General features: G+C 38.3%; 1 protein-coding gene across 1 annotated transcript in view; it reads left to right on the forward strand.

Moving 5' to 3' along the window:
- The first annotated feature begins 6,594 nt into the window (after window positions 1-6,594).
- The window catches only part of LOC139133444 (low-density lipoprotein receptor-related protein 4-like), a 37,463-nt gene continuing 16,309 nt past the window's right edge, over window positions 6,595-27,748 (forward strand). The window contains exons 1-7 of the mRNA XM_070700042.1: window positions 6,595-7,543; window positions 21,289-21,745; window positions 22,592-22,741; window positions 22,895-23,021; window positions 23,623-23,770; window positions 24,226-24,345; window positions 25,698-25,958. Of these exons, the coding sequence (XP_070556143.1) occupies window positions 7,489-7,543; window positions 21,289-21,745; window positions 22,592-22,741; window positions 22,895-23,021; window positions 23,623-23,770; window positions 24,226-24,345; window positions 25,698-25,958 (1,318 nt within the window). The 5' untranslated portion in view covers window positions 6,595-7,488. The remainder of the gene's footprint in view (window positions 7,544-21,288; window positions 21,746-22,591; window positions 22,742-22,894; window positions 23,022-23,622; window positions 23,771-24,225; window positions 24,346-25,697; window positions 25,959-27,748) is intronic.

Raw genomic sequence — 27,748 nt, forward strand, 5'->3', positions numbered from 1 at the left:
CAACCTTGCGTGAGACATTTCATGCATAATCATAGGAATTCACGAGACACGCGGGTTTTTGGAATGGCCCTGCCAATTTTGAAGAATTACACCTCCTGTAAATCGTGGGAATTCAAGCCCAAGTGGCGAAATGTTGAAATTTGGCAAATTACTAGAATGAAGATTTACAGTAACCGGTACAAATTATAGAAAGATGACATTTGCATAAACGTCTTGACGTGCAATTACATGAAACGCATATAATTAAAGAGACCAACTGACCACTGTACCATTCAACCATTCCTATGACTTTATATTATTGTTTTGGTTCTACCAATCGCAAGTTTCTCGGATCATTTCATTCTACAACACTTTTTTTCGTGGCAGTTAACGGAACCATAACTAGTAAGCTTACATTTTGCGATTTTCTTTAGGTCTCAATGCAGAAGAAATGCCATACGCCATGGTCGGTAGAAACTTACACCTGGATAAATGAAAACAATTCCCATGTAGAACTCAATATTACCTTCTTGGCTCTACAATTTTTATTATGAGGCCTCTTCTTTATAAAGATACAAGTAAACAGTCACGCTCGTAACTTCCTTTGTAAGTAGTCATCTGTAGGCCTTCTCAGACGTGTCCACTTCTTAGCCGGGAGCCAGCCAATAGCGGCTATAGTAGCGGCTAAAAACGGTTACTAGCTTGATTAGCTGAATAGCCTGCCCTTCTCAGAAGTCACTACTGGTTAGCTGGTAGCCAACTATTAGCCAGATAAAACGGCTAATAGTGACCTAAAACGGCTTACAGCTTGAATAGCTGAATAGCTAGCCTTTTTCAGAAGTTACCACTGGTTAGGTGCAAGCCGGCTAATAGCTCCCTAAGAACAGCTAATAGCGGCCGCAAAAACATCTTGTGAAAATTGAGAAAAGCTTGAATAGCCAAGTAGAGCTAAAAGCATATTATTCAAATGGCTAAGTAGCTATTAGCCTCCTAGCTATTAGGGGGTATATTCTGCGATCCAGCAATACCACAGCGTTCACTCAGTCACCCGCGATTGTTTCACAGCTGCAGACAACACTACGGTCACGTGACCGGCACTTTTCCTAATTTGGTCAAAAACTTTCCTGGACAAATGGTTTTTCAAAAGTACCTCCGACGTCACATTTGTCGATTCAGCGGGGAATAGACATATCTATTTTCTCGTCATGTGACGTATTCTTGTGAATCGCAACACGCAATGAGCATGTGATGTCACGGTGTTATTAAAATGACAATTAAAGTGCCATAGTTATTGAATTCAAAATAGACAAGAAATTCCGGTTGGTCTCAGCATGCCACGGACTTAATGGATGGATTCTATATAGGGCCTCATATTCCTATTGTTTTCAGGACAATGACGATACATCCGTCACTAATATCATTCATGTATGGAAATCTGTGTCATTTATTACATGCCTCGATCTGAGTGCAAGGGCCGTACGAGTGTACGAACTATTTCTCAGCGAATACGACTGATCTCTTCTATCACACCTGGCTAAAGTTTTGAGGAAAATTAATATTCATGAACAATATGGCTGCTGCGGCTGAGCCGACGTTGCCTCGCTATTCAAGAATCAAAGGCGATTGGAGTTGACCCCGCGCGGGAATAAATAGCTTTTCCATACAGTCCACTTTAATAGTGTTCAAAATGGGGTGTATAATGTATGAGTTGTACGAACTATTCACACGACTATTTATGCATTTTATATGTACAAATACTGTCATTAGTTGGAGATCACCCAACTATCAGACATTCACATATAAAATCACACATTCGATGTTTTCCGAAGGAATTGCTTCATAACCGTGGGAGAAAAAGAAAAAAAGGCTTGATTACTGACCAAAGTTACATAAGAGCTTCACGGTGACATTCGAACAATGCCACCAAATTATAAATGGTATTTTAGTATTACGGTCTTTGTACTCTGAGGTACTTCCGATTGTAAAGATTCATGAATAAACCACATTTGTTCCCCGAAACGGAAGCTAAAACGCAATTGATATGCAAACTACAGGAACAAGTTCAGTCTTGAAGCCTGAGCCAGAAATTTTTAAATCAGGGGACATATACTGTCCCCCTACCGTTTATTTTTGGGGAAATTTTGCACATTTTGGGGACAACATGCATTGTTGATCAAATTTGTATCATTTTGTAACAAATTAGTTTAACAAAAATATAAGCTGCTGGGACCGCTTCCCTATATGCTTGAATTTCAGGCGAGCAATTGTAGCGGCTAGACCATATCCATGCATGTCTGCCGCCATTCACAGAGCTCAGTCGGACTACAGGAAACTTGACATGGATATTCTCGAATCGTTTTTACATTTGATGGGGAATATTTGAGGCACAGAACTGTAATTTCAAAACAGTCTTTCAGAGGATGAAGCACGACCACAGTGCCAGAGTGAACGGCAGACGTCGACCCCTAGAAAAACGCCCTCTTGTGGCCGCTTGACAATATTCTTTTGCATAGTCTTGGGAAATCCCCTCTGAGATCTCCGAGCAAGGGGGCGCGATAGGGCCCAGAGGGATGCATCCTAGGAGTAACTGACTTATGTTGTAATTAGAATGTTTTGAGACAAGGTCACGGAAAATGTCACTTCCACATGTTCAAGATCACATAGAAGTGGCTTTTTAAGTCCCACCTTCAGAGTAATGATCGTGAACTATGACTTAGTGGTATCCTAGATCACTTGTATCGTACTAGTACTTGTCCATAAACTGATACAAGACATAGAAGTTCACACTCATTACTGATGAGCGACTTCGAAAGCCACCTCATCTACATAACCTAGAAGATAGTTGCTCCCAGAATGCATCACCGTTGTCTCGCGCCGTGTCGTGTTTGAGCATTAATATTCAGTGCACAAGGCTCTGTTTATCTATAATTGCTGCTTGTTCATGGTAAGTTGCACATCGCTTTGAAATCGTTGCGTTATGATGATCTCTAGTAACGTTACTTCATGACGACTTCCGTTTTTTCATGTAACGTATCTAAATTTCATTCCCTCGTTCTAATTCTGCTATCTTCACGAATAGAATCAAGGTAACATAAGGTCCTCAGTGTAACGGTTTTTCTGTCCTCAGACTTATATATATATATAGCAACTGCAATGCCATGAGTGAAATGATATTATAATATCCGTGGTGTGGAATATCTGCCGATACTGCGGTAATACCTTTGTGTGAAAATGGCATTGTACATTTACAAAATTAAATACTGCAATAATGAATGCAGTAATTACTTATAGTACCGCCCTTGTGACATATTTACGTAATGGGATTTGTATTCGATGATGAAATGTTGAACACACTACAGTAAGTTAGCAGACGACGTGACGGTGCAACAAACTGATGTCGTCTCCTGAGCGAGAAATTTATGACGAGGCATTGAAAGAATGCAAATATTTAATGGCAACACGCAATACCAACGCACTGCGAATGTTATATGATGATGTAAGCTGACTCATGACGGTGTTTGCCAAGCAAGTATGACCTGCATTAATATGAAGCAAGCTACTGTTGCGAGTACAGACTATTCCACAATTTACACATTACAGAAACCAGTTCACAGAATTAAGTATATCTATGCACCAAGCTCTAGAAGCATTTCTAAGTCGTTCATTATTTTACAATCGCAATGCCAGTATATGCGGATAAAAATCATTTTGGGTGGAATTTACGCTGTTCTATAGCCGCGCGTTACAAATGGGCATACAGTCTATGCGCCGTATCGGGCGTCCCAGTCTCTGCCGCTTCACATACGCTAAGTCACCCATAAAGTAGTTCTCAGATCACGAAAGCATTCATTCCCTTGATCTTTTAAATCCATAAAAATAAATCGTTACCAGTTATTTTGGATATTCAAACATTGCAATGATCAAGAGGGGAGGGATACTTGCGAAATGGACGACACAGATTTATCAACTATGTATTTATTACGATAATTTCATTGGGCAATGTCACAGGGCCAGAAGGTGTAATCGGTAATAGGAGAAAGGTTAAATTATGACTATTTAATTCATTCATAAATATAAACATTGTTGATATGCACAAGGAGCATCTCAGTCGTCGTAGTATATTTACACAATACTAAACTGCGCTGGCATCCTGAATTATGCAATCGCAATTTGACGTTATATCACATGCTGGCGCACATATTCATTCATTAACACTGGACATAAAAATAAAAACATGTGAGATTGAGTGACTATATAAATATTACATGTACGTCCTCTCTAAAATATTGCAACTTCCAACTTCATATATTTATACATATATATATATTATATATATATATATATATATATATATATATATATATATAATATTAAATGTACGTCTTCTCTAACATATATCTTTATATATATAATATATATATATATATATATATATATATATATATATATATATATATATATATATATATATATATATATATATATATATATATAAGAAACTTGGGTTGACACACACTGCCACACCTGGTTGTTAGGTTCCAAACGTATTTATTATACCTCAAACACAACGTTTCGCTCTAAATTTAGAGCTTCTTCAGGTGTTTTCTACAATGGCGTTGACAAGCCGATGACAATGGCAAAATCATGACAGACTTGTACGAAAAACCAACTGATACCCACCAATATTTACATTTTCAGTCATCACACCCCAGACATATGAAACTAGGTGTCCCCTACGGCCTGGCAATGCGCATTTGTCGCATTTGTTCAGAGCCAGAATGGCGTGATACACGCCTTAACATTCTACAACAATCGCTGATTGAACGGGATTACCCTCACAACCTCGTCAAAGAACAAATAAATAGAGCAAAATCAATCCCCAGGCCGGCTCTCCTTCAGTACAAAAACAAACAGGGAGACTGTCGCATCCCACTAGTCACGACATATAATCCCCGTCACCCTAACTTGAAATTCATGATGTCCTCGAACCTCCTAACACTCCATAAGTCATCAAGATGTAAAGAAGCCATCCCTAATATGCCAAATATATCATATCGACGCAATGTTAACCTCAAAGACCTCCTAGTCCGCTCGAATATAGACAACGCCGGTGAATCAAGCCCCGGTTTCACCAAATGTAAGTCTACGAGGGGTTGCAACATTTGAAAATATACTCTCAATACTTCACAGTTCCAAAGCACGGTCAACAACAAATCATACACAATCAGAAATGCCATCAGCTGCAACAGCGAAAACGTCGTATACCTCCTCACATGCCAACGCTGCCATAAACAATATGTCGGGGAAACAAAAACATCTCTCCGACTTCGTTTTAATAAACACCTCTGCTCAGTGCGTCACAAAAAAGATACCCCGGTCGCCATACATTTTAATTCTGATCTACACAGTATCAGAGTTATTTCAATAATTGGCATCATACAAGTCAACAAACAGGATGACAAACTACGCAAACATTTAGAATCACAATGGACTTGACACACTGTCCCCAGCTGGCCTAAATATTCGCCCAAAATTTACATAGTCTTCAACAGCGCCCCCCATACCAGCTTTTGAGTATTTAAAGGGACCCCCTGGACTTCAGCGCGCCCATTTCCAGCTCTCGGCGTGGGTCCAGACTGTTTTGACCGTACACACAACCTCGAAGTTAGTCTCTCTCCTGTCATTCATGTACATCTACAGGTTTTCAGATACTTGTAACTCCACATTGCTCGTTTTCCTATACAATTCAACCATTGTAATTTTTACATTCGTACTTTTAATTGTAGAAACCACCTGAAGAAGCTCTAAATTTAGAGCGAAACGTTGTGTTTGAGGTATAATAAATACGTTTGGAACCTAACAACCAGGTGTGGCAGTGTGTGTCAACCCAAGTTTCTTCTATCTTCACCCCACTCCACGCTCCACTGGGGATCACCTGAATTCCTACAGTTTATTATATATATATATATATATATATATATATATATATATATATATATATATATATATATAAAATCTAAGTTGTTCTCAGACTGACTGTATCTTATTGAACCTCCATACCCATGAAAGTGAAAGACTTAACTTTTTGCTCAAATTTTCCTCAAGAAATCTTTCATTCTTTATGTAAATCAAGATTACAAATTGGAGGTCACCGTGCAAATTGTCATGGAAACAAATTACCCAATGAAGGAAAAAAAACTTAAGAACCGAGGCAACAGTACTTGTCTATCAATCAGCTTTGTAGAATTGCAGAAATCATTGAGCGGTAAAGAAAACAATTTAGCTACGTTCAATAAACAAGGCCGCGAAATCTTGATTGAATATTGCAAATGACAGTAAGCTAATGTAGTGATCCAGTTTTCATAACGATATATTCATACGTGCATCACACAGTACTTTATGCAAGAAAACAACCAAATAAAGGCAGATTGTGTTTGTATTTACAGGTCCATTCTGTTTTCATCAGCCGGCGAAAACTTTAAGAACACGCAGGACAGAGGATTTTTTTAACTCTGGCTTCAGCAAAGATCTCCGATACAAACAGTGTTTCACGGTATTGAATGAGGGCGCTGTCAAGAGAGATCAGAGAAACGGAACGCGGACTTCAAACTGAACATTACTCCAGCAGCAAGCTATATGCCGATGGGTCCCACAGGTCATGGCTCTATATATCTTAGTTTGACACCGTAAAAAAAATGCCAGTCGACTGGAGTCATACCATAGAATACTTATATATTGCGCATTGACATTGGAGAAATTTTGAGGAGCACCGTGACGCTGAAAGTGGTCGTTCGAGCGAGATTCTTCAAAGAAGTCGTCGTTATCATGCCACTGTGACGGGTCCGTAGTACGTTGACTCACTGATTCTAGACATCGAGAGCTTGGCATTTCCCGGTTGGGGTATGAGGGTTGGGGGTGGCGTCATTGCACTGTGACTTTAGTGTGATGCATGGAGCTGGTGTGATGGGTCACGGTATCTTTAGCGACCTTGACACTATACAAACGTGATCAATACTTTCTCCCGGTGGCAAATTATGTCTGTGGTGTACAGATGATATCCAAAAATCGCACAACCATTTAGAAACTGCCGTGTGACTTCGATCAATTCTGTTACCGTAAATTATTTAATGAAGTTAAGCCTCCCATCTTTTTAATCAGCTGCCATTGCAATTCTGACCAAAAGGAAGTAAACGCACATATTTCAAGTTTGTGTGTTTCATTCCTCTTTCAAGGAAGTTGAAAGCATATGAATATCGAGTACGATAGGTACATATATTCTTGCTGTACCGGATCTGAATAGTTTGCTAGCCTCCTGTTTACGGAACATCCAGTCCAGGAAGGAGAGCTGCTGCGCAGACTCAACCCGATAATGTACGTCATTAGGTACGCCTGCCAAGTTGGACTGTCCCTGTATGGATTTCAAAACAGGAAAGTTGTCGGAGCGGTCAAGTCGACGACTTACGAGTGAACAGTTTTGAGATACACATCGCAGTAACGGAAAGTTGAAGAATGTGGCTGCTGTGCTATCGTTTTGTCATATTTACGTTAATACTTGGATTTCACGGTGAGTGGATTAATTTTGTGTCCTTCTATGCTCCCTCTCAGAATGTCTTGCAAGATGTTGTGATCGACTTCCGCGTACAATAATCATGTCCCTCTTGATGTTCAATGCCATATCCTTCTGGTTATTGTAGTGGGTCGTGTTTGACGTGACATTCAAGTTAATGTTAGGTGAAATATACCTCCATTATAAAGCCATTTACAGTCAAGTGTATTCGATCTTTGTTGGCGATGAATTGGCCAGGCTGTTCAACATCTCTCGGTTATCGTTCGACTTGGTGATTTTAGCTTCCGCCTCTTCTTCAGTGTTCCGAAATCTGCAAACTGTCATCCAATCGATGACGTAACTTTCTCCTCGAGCTTCTCAATATTTGTTATCATAGAAGAGCGTTACCTAATTCACAACATGGGGTCTGCTCCCAATTATTCTGACAATGATCTGTTCTTGCTTCTGGGGGCAGATCTTTTGCCTATTGCTTTGGTTTTTACATCCATGTGGTAGCGGAATCCTCTTTGACTCCTGACCTACATGTAAGTGGTTCAAAAGAGTGTATCTTCCTCCGCCTCGAGTGAGAGTGCAAAGTGTCACTCCAGACTTCAACTCGCAGCCAAAGTTCGTCCCTTTCGGTTGACTGTTTTGTAGGGGATTGGAAGAAAGTACAGGGCCTTTTCTAACATTTTGCTGCTGTCAAAGTTCATGTCGTCACAAGTCTGTCGGGCGTCTGGCGTTTTCTGTAAAATTGGGTCAACGTGAACATCTCGTTTGCATATGCTGAGGAAACCGTGTGACCTACTTTGTTGTTAGAACTTGCAATGAAACTTTATCAACGCGAAATATCTATCAGTACTCGCCTTTGGTCACGACGCTCTCTGTTATTGGTGGGCGTGACCATTTGGCTCACATCCGGACACTCGATGCTGCGAAAGCACTTGCAATTCCTCGAAAAACGCCGCGGCGTTTAGAAACCCATGTTTATCGGTTACTTCCATCGACAATAAATGTGTGAATTTATTCGTGGCCTCCCCAGCGATAAAACAAAAGGTATAAACATTACGGCGTTCAGATTTGCACGTTGTCCCTTCATGATGTGGGTCGCGTAAGCTTATCCTGACTTTTTCTTGTTTTCTGAGCGCTAGCTCTCCTTTGAAGTTACATTGTTTACAGTTGACTTAATAATTTTCGGAAAGACAAGTATGTATGTATGTATGTATGTATGTATGTATGTATGTATGTATGTATGTATGTATGTATGTGTTCATGTGTGTATTTATGTTTTGCCGGGACAGACATCATATTGTCCTTCGTCAGGAATGACTACTGGTAGCTATCAGTGCTTCAAAGCTTGTCTACTTTAATTTTTATTTGGTCGAATAGTGAATTGTTTTCTTGAAAATCGATACTGCTCTGCCGAACTCTTGTATCCCGTGAAATGACAAAATTGTAAATGAAAAAAGGAATTGTTTTGTTAAGAGATAAAGTCGCTATACTCTTAATTTATTTCGGCTATTTTTGTTTCTTGTGGGCAGTAGTTTGTGTTACTTGATGAAACATGTTCAATTATCAATCATATATGTAAATATGCTGATGACATAATTTCTGGTATCTACCCTCAATTCTGTATTACATCTACAACCAGGAGGGGGGGGGGGGAGGTAGTGGCTGGAGTGGAGATCTGCAGATCTGTGGACTGACAATTTAGCATGTTCCTGTGAGCTGTGTAATATGAACAGCTGCTCACATGAAACAAAATAACCGAAGCGAATTTGTATGGTGTGCCATTTCTAATGTACTACTTTGATCGTTGTGCTGCGATATTTCGATATACAAGGTGATCTCTAGATATATGACTGTTTTGTAACTTACCAAGCTTTTCCATATAAAGCTGTGTCCAGGAAGCATCAGCCTTTACACTTTTAGCCTCTGTGTGCATCCTATTTATTTTGTTCAGAAAATTCGAGACTGTGGAAAAAAGAAATAAAGTTTGAAGGAAAGTCTGAAGAATGTATTCTCGGTATATTGAGGCAAGATTGCAATGCCTTTTTACAACCAGAAACTCGATACATACTATCCAAGCAAAATGCGTTGTTGATAGCAAAGTATTTCATTTTATAAATATAGTTTGGTCGATGATATCTGGCTCTGCACGTTTCCGATGGTTCATAAAATCTTGAACAATGTGAAATATATCTAATGGGTCATAACAGGAAGACCAGATCTTTGTATGGTTCGGCGTCCTTAGAGAATGGCAGGATGTGAGATACGTTCACATGTCAGCGTTTGAATCGTTGTAAACATCTACTCATTTTCTACGTAGAACTCTACCTCGTGTGCTTCGATGACGCATGCGCTCATATTGAGACGTCTGGGTTCGTAGTGAAATTTCTGTGAAGCCCTCAAGTCCAAGACAGTTAAACGAGACAATTAAAATGATAAAAAATGCGTTTACTAACATTTTGAGTCCATGAAATTGTTGATTACATCATTGTATTCAGTAAATCCGGGTTACATCCTTCAGAACGACAGAATAGATCTCCAATGAAGCGTCAGTTGAGTCAGAGTGACAAATTTCCCTTTGAGATCTACTGTTCGTGTATATATACATTTTAGGAACATTCTGTCCACAGTGTTTGAGTTGTACGCAAAATTTTCCTCAATTTGTATTTTCCTGACCCAAAGACATTTAATCGCAAACCATCCTTTCACCAGACACTGAGGGAAACTTTACGTTATGACTAACTGACCTCATTTTACTGTCCCTTCGTAGTTATGGTAGGTCCTGCAGCGATTTCGTTTACGGGGTCTCTGAGACTTTCCCACAGTCATGAGAGTAGATCGTTGGCTACCCACCGTGGCCGTCTTCTACCCTGATTTAGAGTACATCACAGGGGATAGCAGTCAGTCCCCTGGGGTGGGGAGGGTTGGAGTTATTTGTGCAAGGTTGATTTTATCACTGTATTAATTTTGACTGTAATATTTCAAATAAAGTTACTCATAACAGTCTGACTGCTTCCTTTATTACGAGTAATTTTATTAATTTAGACACTGATATTTCAAATGATTTCGACTCCAAACCGTCTGACTGCTTTCTTTATTACCTACAAAGTCCTTATCTCCGCTCCAACACCACTTTAATTGCTCCGCAAACAATGCAAACTTGCCAATCGGCTGTCCGTGTCAGCCTATTATTTGATTGAGTCAACACCATAGCTGTCCCACACGCAGTAAAATTCTTATTTTACGGTTTGGAGTCGAAATCTTTATTTGAAAGACAGGTTGGAAATTAATAAGTGAAAATTAATAAGATTACACCAGGAGATGACACCCAGTATTTTCTATCTGCCGTTTTCCGGTACTGTAATTCTATCTCCTTCACACTCCTTTACACCTTTTCAAATGTTTCTACGGTCTTATTTCCTGCCTCCGTATAGCACGTTTTACAAAAATTCGTTGAGCCAGTTTTGAACTTTCGGATCGGCGCATGTTTCAGCACACATAATCTTCGAGTACCAATCGGGAATGATATTCGCATAAATCAATGTCAAGGATACGTCGCCACAATTTCCTGGATTTTAAGAGAGTGCAAAGTTCACGGGCACGGCCAAGTTCTTGACAGAGATTTGTAGTCACTGAACTGGTGTGAGAACGCTTGAACATGACCTTGGCTTATTAATGTTTGTATAATGATGAATTACGGATGTTACATGCAAGCATTGGTAATTTGTTCCGCTTTTCGACCTTGTATATCGAAGCATATGAAAAGATACCTGGACTTCCAAAATTTCTCTTAACATCGGAAAGCTGGGTCCTGTGCACTAAAATACCACTCAGCTGTAAGTAATTATTCTATAGTCTACAATTCCCCTTCACCAAAAGAACATTATATTTCCAACGTTTTCAATGTCAAATCTACAAGGTTTAGGTATTTTCATTTGTTCGTACGTACATGTAGCATCCATACTTATATCGATGTACAGAAATGGGAAATTTACATCCGTGTGTCTTCTATACGGGCATAACTGTTGACCCTTGAACCTTCTCGATATTTCCGCGTGGAGGTTCGAACCTCTGCGGTCATGGACATAACATCGACATTACACCAGGGTCATGGGATGTACTTGGCTAAACTTGATGACAAAGCAAGTCCATCTAAAATTGGCGGACATGCTCTTAAAACGTCCAGGAGGTCTTTACACGCGGCTCTAGGAAAATCCTATTATGAAATTTAACTTGGGTTTCCGTTTAGAGGAAATCCAATCGCAAGAAGAAAATATTCGTTTTGTAATGGTCATTGGTAAAAAAACACAAACAAACAATGACACAATCTTGTCACTCAATCTATTAAGGGACTAACTGTTAAATCTTCGGAAGGAATGGTCAGGATCACATCGACCGTGCAATTCTTTGTGGTCGAAAATTTGACAATTTTAAAATTTTCGAGGTATTTATGGACCTAATGCCCCATTTATCCTCATCATTTTCAGTAAAAAAAGGCGACAAACAGGATTTTTCACGATATAAATCAGAAATCGTAATAAAAACGGAATAAAAACACTAGATATGAGAGACTGAGAAACTTCATTTCAAAAACTCATCGCAGAATGTTACTACACATGCACAGAGAAAAGAAAGACTTGTATGATACTTCAGCAAATTATACATACTGCAAAAGATACTGTTTTCTTAGCTTAAAGGATCTGTGTATAAAAAGATAATATTTTATCTATACTGATTTTGGAGGTTTTGCGATCAACAAACTTATCATATGTTGGATACAGACGAAATCGTTCTGGAATAAGAATAAGTTCTATTCTATACTGCTTCACACAAAGGACTGAATAAAAAGAGTGGCTGTAAAAAAGGCAACAAAAATGATTTTCAGGATACCAACCGGAAATCATGATGAAAACGGAATAAAAACACTAGATGTTGCGTAATACAAGACACCATTTTCAGGTACAATCCTTCATCGGTGTGTGGTTAAAGGGATCGAATACAAACAGGAACAAAATAGACAGAATACATCAAGGAAAATATATAAAACAAACACTGGCACACATTTCAAGTGGACGCTTATATGAAGATTGTGTTTCTGCCAAAGAAAGCGTGGCCGCTGAAACTGTTCTGGAGGTTTGCTGTGCAGATTTTGTTCCCATTTGACCACAAATAGAGTGAATCTGCACAAGTTATGTATTGTACGCATGACAGTGACCTTTACCGCCCTCACTGCAATATGCACATGAACGGGAAAAGACTGACACACTCTTCAAAACGCCGTGCGACTCCATGCTGACTTTGAAAATAACACAGCCAGAATATTCATTTGTAGTGTTAAACTTCGGCCCATCCGGGTTCGTGTAATTCCAGCCTCTGGTTTGGTCTCGTTCACTACGTGCACATGCGGTGATTTAGTCCATGAGCCAGATAGGTTTTTGGTACCATTTGGGTGGGCAAATTCCACCATACATTTTCTGAAAGCCCAAAATCTGAACTTTCTGAAAATTTTTGGTGGACAGGTCGCAGAAGTAGCTTTCTGTCTCAAAAGTCGTTGTCATGGCAACAATACTTACAATCTTATAAGCTAAGAATTTTAGAGAAAACTGATTTTCCAGGGAACGGTAAAAAATATTTACGTGATTTCAAGACAGACTCTGGTACCTCACATCATGGCCTTTCAATTGACCCCATGACCTTGAACATTCTGGGTCAAGGTCAATAGGTCATGCCCATAACATCTCAGAATTTCGATAAAATAGAGCATTTTTCATAAATACTTTTCTGCTACATTAACATAAAATATGATAGAAACTCAAAAACTTGTTCAGACATAGCCACAGATATGTGCTCTTTGAAAATTAGTATGTTATGTATCAGGGATGTTGTTGGTAGTGAGTAATTACCAAGGCAACCATCAGTGTGTTTTCAGTTATACTGTACTCTATGAGCAAGGCCCCAATTATGGTCAATTGGTACTATTTGGGGCAAGCAGAGGGCAATCTCACACTTAATATATTTTTGAAAGTTGAAACTCTGAATTTCTGAAAAATTTTGGTAGCTTAGTAATGGGTGAAAACCGTTGCCATAGAAACAAACATCTGAATTATTAAGAAAGTACAATTGTATACAAAAGTGAATATCCTGCTTTATGAAAATGTTCATACCAAAATTGATAACATAAATAGGATATGTTACACATTCTAACTTTCACTCAAGATGTGACCACAAAGTCAAGGTTAGGCGTACATGACCAAATGAGGTCAAAGTTCAAAACATGGAAAGTTTACATTTCAGGTCTCTTTTGTTGTGCACTTTTGACATTCTCAAGCAAGGTGCACTCTTGTCAGCAAAGATGCACTCTTGTCTTTGATAAACGATACATGTGGCTTCTACCGGTATTAAATTTGACCACATTGTCTGATGCTCTTTTCAAACAAAGGTCAAGGTCAATGAAAGAACAAGGTTAAACACAGAATAAAATGGTGATTTCTATGGTGTTACGTATATGTTTTTACACGGAAAGAGTATTTTATGGTACCAGTTTGTATTAAACATCATAATTATCAAGGATAAGCAATATGAACAAGCTTATATTTAGCTAAGAGCCAACAGCTATTAGCTATAGCTATACGTATTTGCCAATAATGTATATCTTCAGAATTTTCATACTACTGTAAACAAACATGTGTCATTTTCATGTTTTTTCGAACGTTTACGTAAATGCAAAATCATTAGTGACATGACATCTGAACTTTAACGTGACAATTTGAACAACGTACTGAGCCCCAGTGTGGCCAACACCTGATCTAACAAAGAAATAGACCAGTCAGAAATAAGTTTTTAATGCTGCTGGACATCAGCCGTAAATATATCAACGATAGATAACAAAATGAAATGTGTCTGATAGAGCTAATAATAAAACTACTATTTTGAACCGCTTGATCAAAAGTAAATAGCACTAAATAAAACAAACATATTAACGTTCATCGTTAAATTACTAATTACAAATGACCAACGACCAATGTTATGTTGACTTTCTATGATCCTCTACGTTTTCCCTGGCATGGGTTTTATCAAAATACAGTACCAGTAATTGTTACGTACATTAGTCAACCACCACTAACACACTATAAAGCATTTCATAAGAAAGTAGTAATATCTAGGTAACAATCTTTACATTGATGCTCATTATTATTTTCTTCTCCATCATCATCATCATCATCATCATCATCATCAGTAACCTAGCTGTTCTTCAAACAATAATATTTCCATATGTCAGGAGATTATATATACCGGAGTATACCTTATTCCGTTTACCAGACATTGACATGGCGGAAATTTGCACTATTTTGAACATTTACATGCCTCAAACTCCAACAACCCTGGTATGCCCCTTATTGATTTGATTGACAAACAATGGTCTTCAATAACCCAACCATGCCCTTCATGAAAATTTAGTATATATGGATGACAAGCAAGGCTTCCTTCCAGACAGCAGTCTGATAGTTTGCACGCAAAGCATGCATGCATGTAAAGGCAATCCTCACAAGGTGGTAGTATATGACGTACTGATTTATGTAAAAAAGGTGAAAATTGCCCAAAATCACATTTTTTCATGCCACACCACCTTAAAGAGGTCATCAGACGTCTAAACGGTATTCTGGTGCTGTGAGGTAACAGCAAAGGAATACCGTATAGGCGTCGGCGTACCCTACATCTGATTTTAATCAGATTCATCAGACAACCCGTTGCTGCCCCAGTTGCGCCAGTGGTTTTCGGATTGACGTATTTCCTATAATTACATGTATAGGGCTCCTTGGGTACTTAACGCGGATTGCTAAAAATGGACGCTCATCATGAAAATCGACGCCGAATAAGTAAGACAAGGGAATGCTTCTGAAAATGTATCAAGAGAAAATTATCAAATTTAAGCGATCTAGATCTGCGTGTGTATGCTACTCAGCTGTAGAAAGTCTTACTTTTGAAATTGGCGAAGGTTTAGACATTTAATATCTAATTTTACGGAACCAGCGGACAGTGTAACCAGGGCAGCCTGTTGCTGACTGCATATCAACGTATTATATCATCGATATCAAGACATCAACTGTCAACAAACGCTTGAACAAACTAACTGCGCATCGACGTAATGTTTATCAGATATTTATCAAATTTCCGGTAACGTTGTATTAGATTTGTCGCTTTGGGTAAATTTTGATGGGGACAGCTAGCTGGCAGGGTACACGTACCATTCCGGACAAGTGGTACCAAAGTATTCGTGGTTCAAGATTACCCCATTGCTTTTGTCTTTTTTGATATATCCCTTAAAATTTCTTAGTTACCTTTAATGATAATGATTATTGGACCTGTTTGATGTCTATTGTTCAGTAAATTAAAAATAAACTTTCAGAACCACTTCATCTCCTAACGGAAGCCTGGGTGGTAAATGAACAGGCTACACAATTTTTTCTGTTACCTAAAATGTGGCCAGATGTCACGCCCTGCTGTCAAAAGTCAGTGGAAAACTCTGAACAATAATAGTCCTGTTATTCAGATTCTGGAAAAAAATCCTAGCGTTAGTAATGTGCCCAAAAATAAAGACAGCTAGGGTGTTTTTTTTACTATTGTCCTGGGACATATACTATTTTGAGATGAGAAATAATGCCTGTCCATACATTTTAAAGAACAAATTTAAAAAAGAAAACTTCGGTGTACTTTTTAAAGAAAACTTGGCAGAAACGTAAAACGACATATATAGCGAAGGAAGGAAATATTTTCTTCTTGGACGAATCTTCGTCAGAACATTTTCAAGGGTTTGGAAATGACGTGAATGGCTCCAGCGGAATCAAATTCACTGACAGCTGAACGATAACGACCTAACGTCGTGTGGACGGCAATGAATGACTCTGGTCATTTACGACCATACAATCGAATTCCATTTTCCAAATATTTTGTGCACGATACGGCTCTTTCCTTGACCAATTTTCTTTCCTTGACCAATTTTCATTTATGTGGGGAAAAATTACTGAACTCTACAAGTATCTCCATCACAGCGCTGTATCTGAACTGAACTCCATCTTGTCACTTGTTTACGCCCCTGGCTGTCCTTCAGTCTTACAAGATGTGTTCATATTAGCTATCAAACACAAGCTCAGACTGTGCATTCTGCAAAATCAAGGGTTTTGTAGCAGACCCAGGCAAGCCTATGTGAGCCTGAGCTGGCCTGTGGCAAGCCTGTGGCCTGCCTGAGGCTTGCCTTTTGTTGCGTTAGTTCTGCCGGGTACTGTATAGCAGCTGCGGTGGCAGTGTGCTTCTGCTGCTACAATCCCTAGACGTTATAGCCTTCATCCTTTCTACAGCATTTTCCCAAAGACTTATGTTTGGCCTCAAGTCTACTGCTTGATGTAGGGGTTCTCGCGTTTAGCCCTTTATTAATATTTTGTTCTTTCACAAATTATACATCTTTTTCTGATAGACTCCAGTATTTACATTTGTAGCATCCCTTTGTGACACCTAGACTCAGATTGCAGTTAATAGTAGATTGAACTGAATTTCACAGTCAAGTATACTAAGTGTTTTCTTGTGGGAACACTTTTTCTCGGCAGTCTAGATTATACAATATGTAATACAGTTTCAAACTTGCGAATTTTGGTTGCTTTGAACAAACCTTTCCAAAAGTTGAGTTCCCCGAGCTTATTAAGATGTGAGCCATAGCACCCTAAATGATACGTGGACGTAATATTTGCACATTTTTCGCCCGCTTGTTTTGATTAACATCCTCTGAAACATCCATTACGTTAGATTTAACAAAATTTTTCACAAATTAACTCAATCGAGACAATGATATTGCGTGAAAAAAGAAATGCCACTTAATCTTTTTTACTTTATTGAAATATATATTAAATTAAAGATTATTTAGGAGGTGGCTAATTGTATTTTAATCACCAAAGGTTAAGTGAATTTCCATGTCTGAAAAAATAAGTGAGTATATGACCATAAAACCAATAGGATGTACAACAAATAAATCACTCCCTTGGAGTACTAGTCAAGTTTAATTTCAAGATGTTTGATTTTATTACTTAAACAACTCACTTTTCCAGTTTTATAAATCGCATGAAGCCGAATTATTTTATATGTTGATGATTCTTTGTTACTTAATTACTCGGATATTATATGCGCATGATATGTGTATTGTACATGCCTAGACAAAATTCAAAACTTTCAACAAAAGGCGAATAAATAGATTCAAAAAAGGCGAACTGAAGTTGCAATTCTACTTGCTGTAGCAACATGTGTAACATTGAAACCGACAGTCATTAAATCAGCGCAACTAACTGGACCAAGATATTCACGACACAGCGATCATTTTGCAGGAATTAAGGAGGTTACGCAGTTTTTACGTCCGCTGTCAGTGACGTGGAGCATATCAGATAGGTGGATTGTCCGTCGTCATCCGTCATCTATCAACAATTGTTTTATTCTCTGAAACTGCTGGTCTAATTAATGTCAATACTGGTATGCAACTCATTTGGCTGAGTTCATTAAGATTTGTTCAAATCATGGTGAAATTTACATATTTATATTTGGGGCATTCTTCCTTTTATCAACTTTGAAATGTGTTATGTGGGTTTCTAGGGACAACCTGAGTGAGGTTATTCAAGCTGAGAATAAACTTTCGTACTTGAAATTTTTGGCCTTTTTTTCGTTTTTGTTTGAAAAACACAATTTTCTCACAATTATCTTTAAAGGTTCCTAGGTATTACTTCAGTTTCTTCAAATTTTGCTAATACTTGCATATTCATGGTAGAGATGAAAAACAAGAGCCCATTATTATATAATAGTAATACATGCATTTGCAAGGATGTCCTTGTTCAGTGTTCCTAAAATCAACATAAGCAGATGTATCAGTATTACAAAGTTTATTTACAAACAAAACCTGACCTTTTTTATTTTTAAGCAATACATAACAGCAGAAGTCTATCGGCTGCCAGGCTTCTTGTCAAAGCTTTTCCCATGTGACCTAAGCTCCGCCCCAATGGAAAATAACAACCAAAAGCATTTATCTGGAGATACAGGGTAGCTCAACATGAAATCCGGAAAAAGTTATAGTATATCGGTATCTCTTGAGATCAGACTACTTGTCTACTCGTTGACAAGCTTATAATCATCTCACTAACTACGTTGGTACGACACAGATACTCATTTTGATAAGTGAACATGTTACTTCAATCATGAAAACAAAAACATAAAACTTTGCCAAATTTTTAAACAATCAAACACACTTACGTATATTTGCCTTTTGACCTCTTTTACTGTCGATATGACTTTAGTTGACATTGCTGTGTACTTAGCACACAAAAGTTATGATTTTATAACCATTAATATACATGCAAAGGTATGTCCAATGTCGCTCTATTACTGTATCTGAAAATGCATTGATGGTTGCTATGGTGATTGCCGCCCTGTCAACAAGGTATATGATAAAAAACATTAGTATTTTAAAGAGATCGCATTAGCTCTTATAGCTGACTAGATTTTCATGTTTGTACTTTTTGGTTTGGTAAAAATGTTGCAAAGCTATTTGCAAAAAAATCCCACGAACAATTTCTAAGTTGCTGAAGGCAATACCTATTGACCTTGACCTACAAATCTTAAGGTCATGGGTCAATTAAGAAGCAATGCGAACTATTGATATGCATCCTTAAATCAATAAAATATCTTTTGTCGTGTATTTGATAATCTGTTTTACATAGTATGCTTAATTTTAATGCTTTTGAATGCTGATTCCATGACAACAATATTTACAATGAAAGCGTATTCAGCAAACTGTCCAATGAAGATTTTCTCAAAATTCAGATTTTCAGGTTAAATGGCTGCTTTGTTCCCCACTCGAGTCAAATGGAAGCAAATTGACAAAATTTGGGGTCTGGCTCATAGGCTACATGCATAACTGAAAACACACATATGGTTGCCTTGGTAATTACTCACTAATGACATCATCCCTGATACAAAACATACTAATTTCAAAGAGCACACATCTGTGGCTATTGTTGAGCAAGTTTTTGAGTTTCTATTATATGTTATGTAAACGTAGCAGAAAAGTATTTGTGAAAAATGCTTGATTTTACAGAAATTCTGAGATGTTATGGGCATGACCTATTGACCTTGACCCAGAATGTTCAAGGTCACGGGGTCAACTGAAAGGCCATAATGTGAGGTACCAGCATGTGTCATGAAATCATGTAAATATCTTTCGTTGTTCACTAAATAGTCAGTTTTGTATAGTATTCTTAACTTTTAAGATTGTAAGTATGTTGCCATGACAACAACTTTTGAGACAGAAAGCTACTTCTGACACATGTCCACCAAAGATTTTCAGAAAGTTCAGATTTCGGGCTTTCAGAAAATGTATGGGGGAATTTGCCCACCAAAATGGTACCAATCGACCAATTTTGGGGGTCTGGCTCATGGACTACATGCGGTGATTTCGACCTCACTGGTTTCGACCTCCAAGTGAGAGGTCATAAGGTCACCGTCCACCGGCGTGACTCAGAATCCTACACTTGATATTGGTTTCGAGAGTTAGGACCAATCCCGCAGTCATATCTCGTTACCTTATTACCTTACCATTTTTTGTCTTACAGACTTTTTTTAAGACAAATAGGAAATGGGGAAATTTCGAAGTACATGTATTTCGCAATATTGACGCCATGTTCACTAGAACATAAAATTTGGCCAAAAGAGAAGATGTTTTGCTTCCTCAACTTACACCATTGTTTTAATGTTCACTCTAAATAAAGGACTAAACACAACAAAAAATAAAACGAACAAAGCCTCCTCTCAAAAAAAAGAAAGTATTTGCTTCGCATGGCTGATAATTAATATAGCTGTTATGAGAGCACAAAGTATGTGTAACTGATATGATGACAGTCAACATTTCATCTGTCTCGAAGAAACATTCTTTGTTTTAACAAGTCCGTAGTCGGACCTTTCGATTAAAAGACGAAAACAAAAACAAAAAGAACCAAAAATAAACAAACAAACAACGCCCCACTTCAATATATTAGTTACCAATATTTTTTTAAGTTCCATTTGAGAAATAAGCAGTCGTAACAAGAATTCACTAGTTTCGCTACTGTGTGATATCCTAATTTGTAAATATATTATCTAATTTGTGTGAACTATTGCTGTCCATGGCATCTATAATCTTAATAGACTGTAACCCTCTTTATATGCTGTTTTTCTGGTTGCGTTATTTTCACTGTGGTAAGTTTTTGATTTGCAGTCTTCTCTTTCGAGGATTCATAATATCCTTAAAGCCCCAGTCATGCTAAATTTTGATGATAATTTCACCATTTTTGATTTGAATGTTTACCATAATTCCTTGTTCTTCTCCCCAAAGAATGTTGATGTACACAGTATCCAGCTTGTCAACTCAGCCCCTATGGTTGTAACTGACTTCTGACTAGAATTCAATTGTAAACAATAATCATGCATTTTATAATACTAGTAGTACCATGCCTTCCAACTTTTCTACATATAGGGTTATGTCTGTCTTTCTGACTGTCTTTCTGTCTGTCTCTCTGTCTGTCTTACAGGAGATAACAGAATTTTAACTGATATTTTTTCGCTGTACTTTTTTCCCGGTGTTACATGTCGTAACTTGGGGATTCGATTCACTCTTAGACTTTCACTTTTCATGTTGACTTATAAAATACACTGCATAAATAACCCTTTCTGCGACCCTTTATTCGCAGGAAGATGTGGACAAGTAATAAAGGGATCGGGTCTACTGTGGACTGCCATTGGCAACGGTCAATCGCAGCTGATGTTTATTACGGGCGACGGACAGTCCATATACACCAATACGACAACATCCGTGACTGTGTCCACGACGTTATTGCTGTCGCAGGCCGGGTCTGTCAAAGTCGGACTGGCCATGGATTTCGAAGACAAGTACGTGTTCTGGTCGGACCCCGGAATGAAATCTATCTTCCGGGCGTCCCTTCTGACAGGATCGGTGGGGAAGATCTATGAAGGGATCTCTGACAGTGTTGAGGGCATTGCCGTTGACTGGGTGTCCAACAAAATCTACTGGACCGATGCTTCGTATAACTGGATAGTCGTGTCTGACTACGACGGAGACAACGTACGTACTCTGATATACACGGGATTGGACCGGCCGCGAGGAATAACTGTTGATCCGATACACGGGTAAGCGTGTTATAGCATTCCCTTTCATTGATGGAGGACACAGCATGACGTCTATATAGGCATTGATTTTTCCCTCTGTAGGAGGTCATGATATTCTAAAAAGGAAGTCGGGATATATTCCCCTGAGTTCAAAGGTGAACAATCATTGATATTGTATATTCGGATTCGTGACTTATAGGCACTTTAGTGACCTGCTTGTTGTTTATGTTCATGTTGTTCTGCTAATACTTCGAAGAACGCAAATTTCTTGTTGCTATATATTGTTTCAATCAAATTTTTGTCGTTAGAAACACATATACCGGAACATAATTGAGCTGCAATAGGCACTAGTACCACATGTGGAACGAAGCACCATGGAGGTACTGAGTGCTAGAGCCGAAGGTCACTGTAATACGCCTTCAACAAACCAAGGAGCCTTTAATCTTAAATTTTCAACTTCCAAAGCAAAAAAACATCCCAAAACAAAGCAAAACAAAACAAAACAAAACAACAGTAGTACGCTGAGGCCTAGTACCAACATGAACGGATCTATTTTGAGCGTTGCTTTGCATACCACCAATGTGCAAACCAGTGAAGAAGGGGAATTCTACGTCGTATCAGGACATATTATAGGGCCGCAAGTGTAGCTTTATGGTTCTCCGTTGTGCCATAGACAGAGTCGGTGTTGCTTTGCCATAATTGTTGGTACACAGACAAATCTCGAAAAAATGAGTGTATTTGCAATGACAGCAAATAGGAGAGAGAGAGAGAGAGAGAGAGAGAGAGAGAGAGAGAGAGAGAGAGAGAGAGAGAGAGAGGAGCAAACAAACCTGCCATGGATGACGGTGTTTTTTTTCTGGTTTTTAGCCACCTGTATTGGTGTGACCTGGGGTCAACAGGGAAAATAGAAAAGAGCAATTTAAACGGTGAGGGCAGACAAACAATCGTGAGCGAAGATACCAACATTGGTAAGATACGGCAGCCGAATGGATTAGAAATCGACTACGATGAAAACAGGTAAGTTATGGTTATAAATATGTTGAAAAATCAATAGTTATGGAAAAGCTGTTCCTCAGGGTCTCTGATGTCAACTTGTGATGAAAAGACTTTCTTTGTTCTTACGAAACTTTCAGTAAACGTACATTACTTTTAAATTGTTTATGTATGCAGGCTGTACTGGACCGATGGTTTGTTACATAAAATCATGTCTGTAGACTTGGACGGCAGTTTCGATACAGTCCGGGAGGTGGTAGAAGAGAAAGCCCTCGTGTTTCCCTTCGATATTTCTCTTGATCAGGTTGGTTATCGATTTCCAAATTTTCCCTTCATTTTGTATGCATTGTTCGCTCTGACCCTTTCAATCGTAACTTCACGCCGGATTCCAGCTCAGTGAACCAGTTTTTGCCGCACCTAGGTCTCGCTGAGCAAGACCATACAGAGGTGTTGGGCAGCGGTCAGCAGCTGCTCTGCAGACTAGGTGTTGTGAAATGTATCCCGTTTATCATTATTCATCCAGAGAAGTATACTTAACCTTATAAGTGTCGATAACGAGACGCTCATTACTGTCGGTTATATTTTATCACCGTTTTTCTCGGTGTTCAATTGACTGCAATTATTCGTATGCGTTCAAAATAAAAGAAGCATCTTTGATACGAGATGTGATGAGTTAACTTTCCTTTAAATCATCAAAAATATGCCAAAGGAATAAGTATTCAATTGACCATCAGCTACTAGTAAATACAGGAAAGTGATTTGTCATTAGGCTGCAACATGGGATAAGAGATGTAGTACGTACGTGCGTGCGTACCTTATGACGAGACAGCCTTTGCAAGAACGAAGTGCCACGTTAACATAAAGAAAAGACGACTCACAATTCGAAATGAACCGTTCGATTTCAGAATTATTTCTTCGTGGGTGATCATAGCACTGAAAAGATATGGATCATAGAGCGAGCAAATCCAGCTCACAGGGCCCAGTTGGTCTTCACAAACTACAAACCTCTTGGAATGACGTATTACACAGGTTGGCGACAACCTACACGGAACAGTAAGTAGCAATGAATGAATGAATGAATGAATGAATGAATGAATGAATGAATGAATGAATGAATGAATGAATGAATGAATGAATGAACGTATGTATGTATGTATGTATGTATGTATGTATGTATGTATCTATGTATGTATCTATGTATGTATCTATGTATGTATCTATGTATGTATGTATGTATGTATGCATGCATGCATGCATGCATGCATGCATGCATGCATGCATGCATGTATGTATGTATGTATGTATGTATGTATGTATGTATGTGTGTGTATGTATGTATGTGTGTATTATCTATGTAGCGACGTTCGACATACGAGGCATGTAATAAATCTATGTATCTATGTGTGTACGTACATGTATGTATCTATGTATGTTATTTCCTATCAAAAGTCGCATGGACCGTTCTCACAATAGGCTAGGTGTTTAACTGCTTTTATCTTTGCTAACAGGTCCGTGCTCAACTAACAACGGTGGATGTCAGCACTTGTGTGTTGGCGATCCCAGCGGTCATAAGTGTCTGTGCAGACACGGTTTTGTTTTAGCGGCTGATGGATTCAGTTGTACGACAGGTAAGCCATTGACCATAATAAAGAATGAGTTCTATTTCAAAGTTTTAGCAACATACATTAAAATGGCGTTTTCAAAATATTCGCGCAGCGTACAGTAACCTATTGTGTGAGTATTACCTGGCGGTCTTGGAAAGTTTCAAAAAGGTCTTATCTGCTTCTCATCTATTCAAGGATGTTAAATTATACTGCACATCTCCACTAAGTTGTTCATGAACACATGCTTTGCTCACTAAAAGTCTGACAGATGTACGCCAAGATTTTAGTTTGTCGACATAGTGTGCATTGCCGGCCATTACATACAATTTTAAATTCACTTACTGCCTCTGTATACAGGCACTGGGAATTGTACTGTGCTTTGCACCATCATGGTGGAGAATTAGGGAGAAAAGTTTAAACAGAATACAATAAACTGCCAGTTGATGATACAGCATGAATATAATTAAGAAGCTGTGTATATAATTGTCCTAAATTACATCTAAGCTCCTTCTGTACTTTCCTGACGGTGTAGGGGTACTGGTTTACTTTCAGTTAGAATGTACTTTTTCAATTCTTTGAGACAAGACTTTAAAAGTTGCCCTTGTACTAGCTTGCAAGGTATTGAAAGTGGATTTTTCGATTTTGGTTTTCTCTGGTACCCTTTCAATGTCAGAGTCAGAAACTTTTGAAAGAAAATTTTTCTGGTATAAACAAAACGGTATCATGACCTTTACCAAAACTATTGACAGAAGAAAAGAGAAACATGATTTTTTGCTTGATTCCAATTACATCTCCCTTTTTAAATGTTTGCCAAAATCTGATATGGACAGTTGCTGAAAAGATTCTTTCTTTTCTCTATGCCACCAAACATTTCAGCTTTTACAAAAACCATTTCACCTATGACAACACATTTTTAAGTGAAAACCTGACTCAGGGAAAAACTCATTTTCACCTTCAGGTACATCAATGGGAATGAAAACAATCTCGCCATTTTACTGTGTAATATATGTGACTGTACATCAGTGTATTATGAAATATCACGTGTTCATGTTGCCTACTAATACCATAGACCATAGAAACAAAAGCAGTAAAGGATCAGATTCTTGTCATGCTTTGTATAAAAGCGCAGATTTCACCATGACGCGTACACTTTGCAGAACAGACTTTCAAGATGCAAACATCTCGATATGTCTTTAAATCTCTGATACATTAAAAATTTGCGCCGAAAACTGTAAGTGAATACCGCCATTCATGGCTTGTACAGTGTATTTTATGCGATCATCGGCTTGAATCTTACAAATACACACTCATACCTCCTCCCCCCCCCTATTTAGCATTCCAAAGCATGGTGACCTCTTTTACTTTCACCATTCTAGATACTCATCTGGTTCCGGGTCACCAAGTATTGTTCGCCAATGATGACTCCGTATGTCGACTTCCGGTCGATTTTGCACATTCTAACCCAGCTGTCCCTGAACACTGCTTCATTAATGGCATTGACGTCGGAGCTATGGACTATCTCTACTCCCAAGACGTTCTTTATTTTCACGAAAAGTCCAACGGGACAATCCAGAGAGCCCTCCTCCGAGACGACCCGAGCATTCAAGATATCGTAGCGGACGTCAGCACCGTTTCCGGTAAGACACTAATTCCTGTTGTCAGAATTCAGGAATGTTGAACGTCTGTTGTATTCAGTTCGAAAACTTACTAGATTTAGTACATATCTTCACGTGACTAATATTTAATACATATGGTAATTTTATGCAAAACGAGGCTAAACAACGTACGCCAATCTTGGCTGAGTTTTGGTGACTACACTCATACTTTAAAAATTCACGAAATATTGCATAAGACACCAACAGTGTGTTCAGAGCACGACTAATCTCAACTCTAGGTATAAATATAAACTATGTAAGAGAGAAATGTACAGACAAAATTTGGTTTTAACGGGCAGCTGTGTCTAATGGCCGCCATATTGGTCAGCGCTTGTTGCTTAGCAACAACCAAATTCGCCACCATAGAAAGAATTTTAATGAAAGTTTACTATATATAGTAGCCATGTCAGGCCATAGGAATAGAATTGAAATGTATTTTAATCTAAAGATCTCACTGAGGGGAACAAAACAAGTCTTGAATGATCGGATCAGTCCGGAGATACAGATTTTTGAAGTAACAAATTTTCGTATTTCTTTCTGCCGTTCATTAAAATTTTGTATCGTTTTTTAATTTTAATGAAGTTTTGATGCCAATATATCAAAAATAATACATAAGTAACTGTGATGAGAGCTTAGAACCTGTTGCAATATTCCTTTTGATACCAATTATGGCCATTCACTCTGAAAAAACTTATTCAACTACAAATTGTATGCGGTCAAAATTTGAAAATTATCGACTTTCACCGACTGTAAAAACAGGGATTTCACAGAAAAATTAAGTCCACCTAATTAAATATGCAGAAATTAAATATCTCGATTATTCTTCCACATAGAGACATAGAATTTTCGATTTTTAGGTTTTCGAACATGCTGAATTCAATGAAATCATTCAAAATGATGTCTGACCGTATCGTATGTAGTTTCCCTGATCAGCCTATAAGGTATGCAAATTTATGCAAATTAATACACTTCAAAGATTTAATCATTATTCGTTTCCTTAATTAGTAATATGTCAGCTAACTGGGTAACTACAATCATTGGTCCCAGACTAGCCCATAAAAACCACTCCTGGTGTGTGCAATGTATGCATTCTACCAACAAATTTTTGCATTTGTTAACATAAAAAAGTAATATTTTGTTTAGTTCACAAAAATTTACCAGTCCCAAAGCATCTTCTGAAATAAATTCTGAATCGCAGTGGTTTCGAACTTTCCAAAACTATGAGTAAATACTTTGTTTTACGCGAATATACACAGTCTGTGCAGCACACACACCCGGCCTTGCTCGGTCATAACATCGGTGGCGATCGCGCTCCTAATTGACTCAACGCACTTGTCGATCAATTTCCATCGTAATCGCTTATCAAATTTTCGTGAAACTTTATAATCTTACTAATTATGAACATCATGAGAAAGTCAGTTACCCCAAATTTTGCTGTCGTGAGGTCAAAATTTTCCATCAAACTTCGTTCGTTTTCCATACTGCGAGCTGCCACCCGATGTTTATTAGCATTTGTTAACAATAAGGCCATGTTGTCATTCGTTCACGGAAATTTACAAGTCCTTTTTTTAATCGTCCTCTAAAGTAAATCCTGAATCACAGTGGTTTCAAACTTTCCAAAACTACGAGTAAATGCTTTGTTTTTACGCGAATATACACTCATCCGAGCTTTCTATGGAGTACTCAACAGCGTACACACAGGCCTCACTCAAGTAACAATATCTGTAGTGGCGCTCGCGCTACCTCCCGATCGCGCTCAACGTACTTGTTGA

The sequence above is a fragment of the Ptychodera flava genome, chromosome 5, assembly GCF_041260155.1.
Source record: "Ptychodera flava strain L36383 chromosome 5, AS_Pfla_20210202, whole genome shotgun sequence".
NCBI classification, from domain to species: Eukaryota; Metazoa; Hemichordata; class Enteropneusta; family Ptychoderidae; genus Ptychodera; species Ptychodera flava.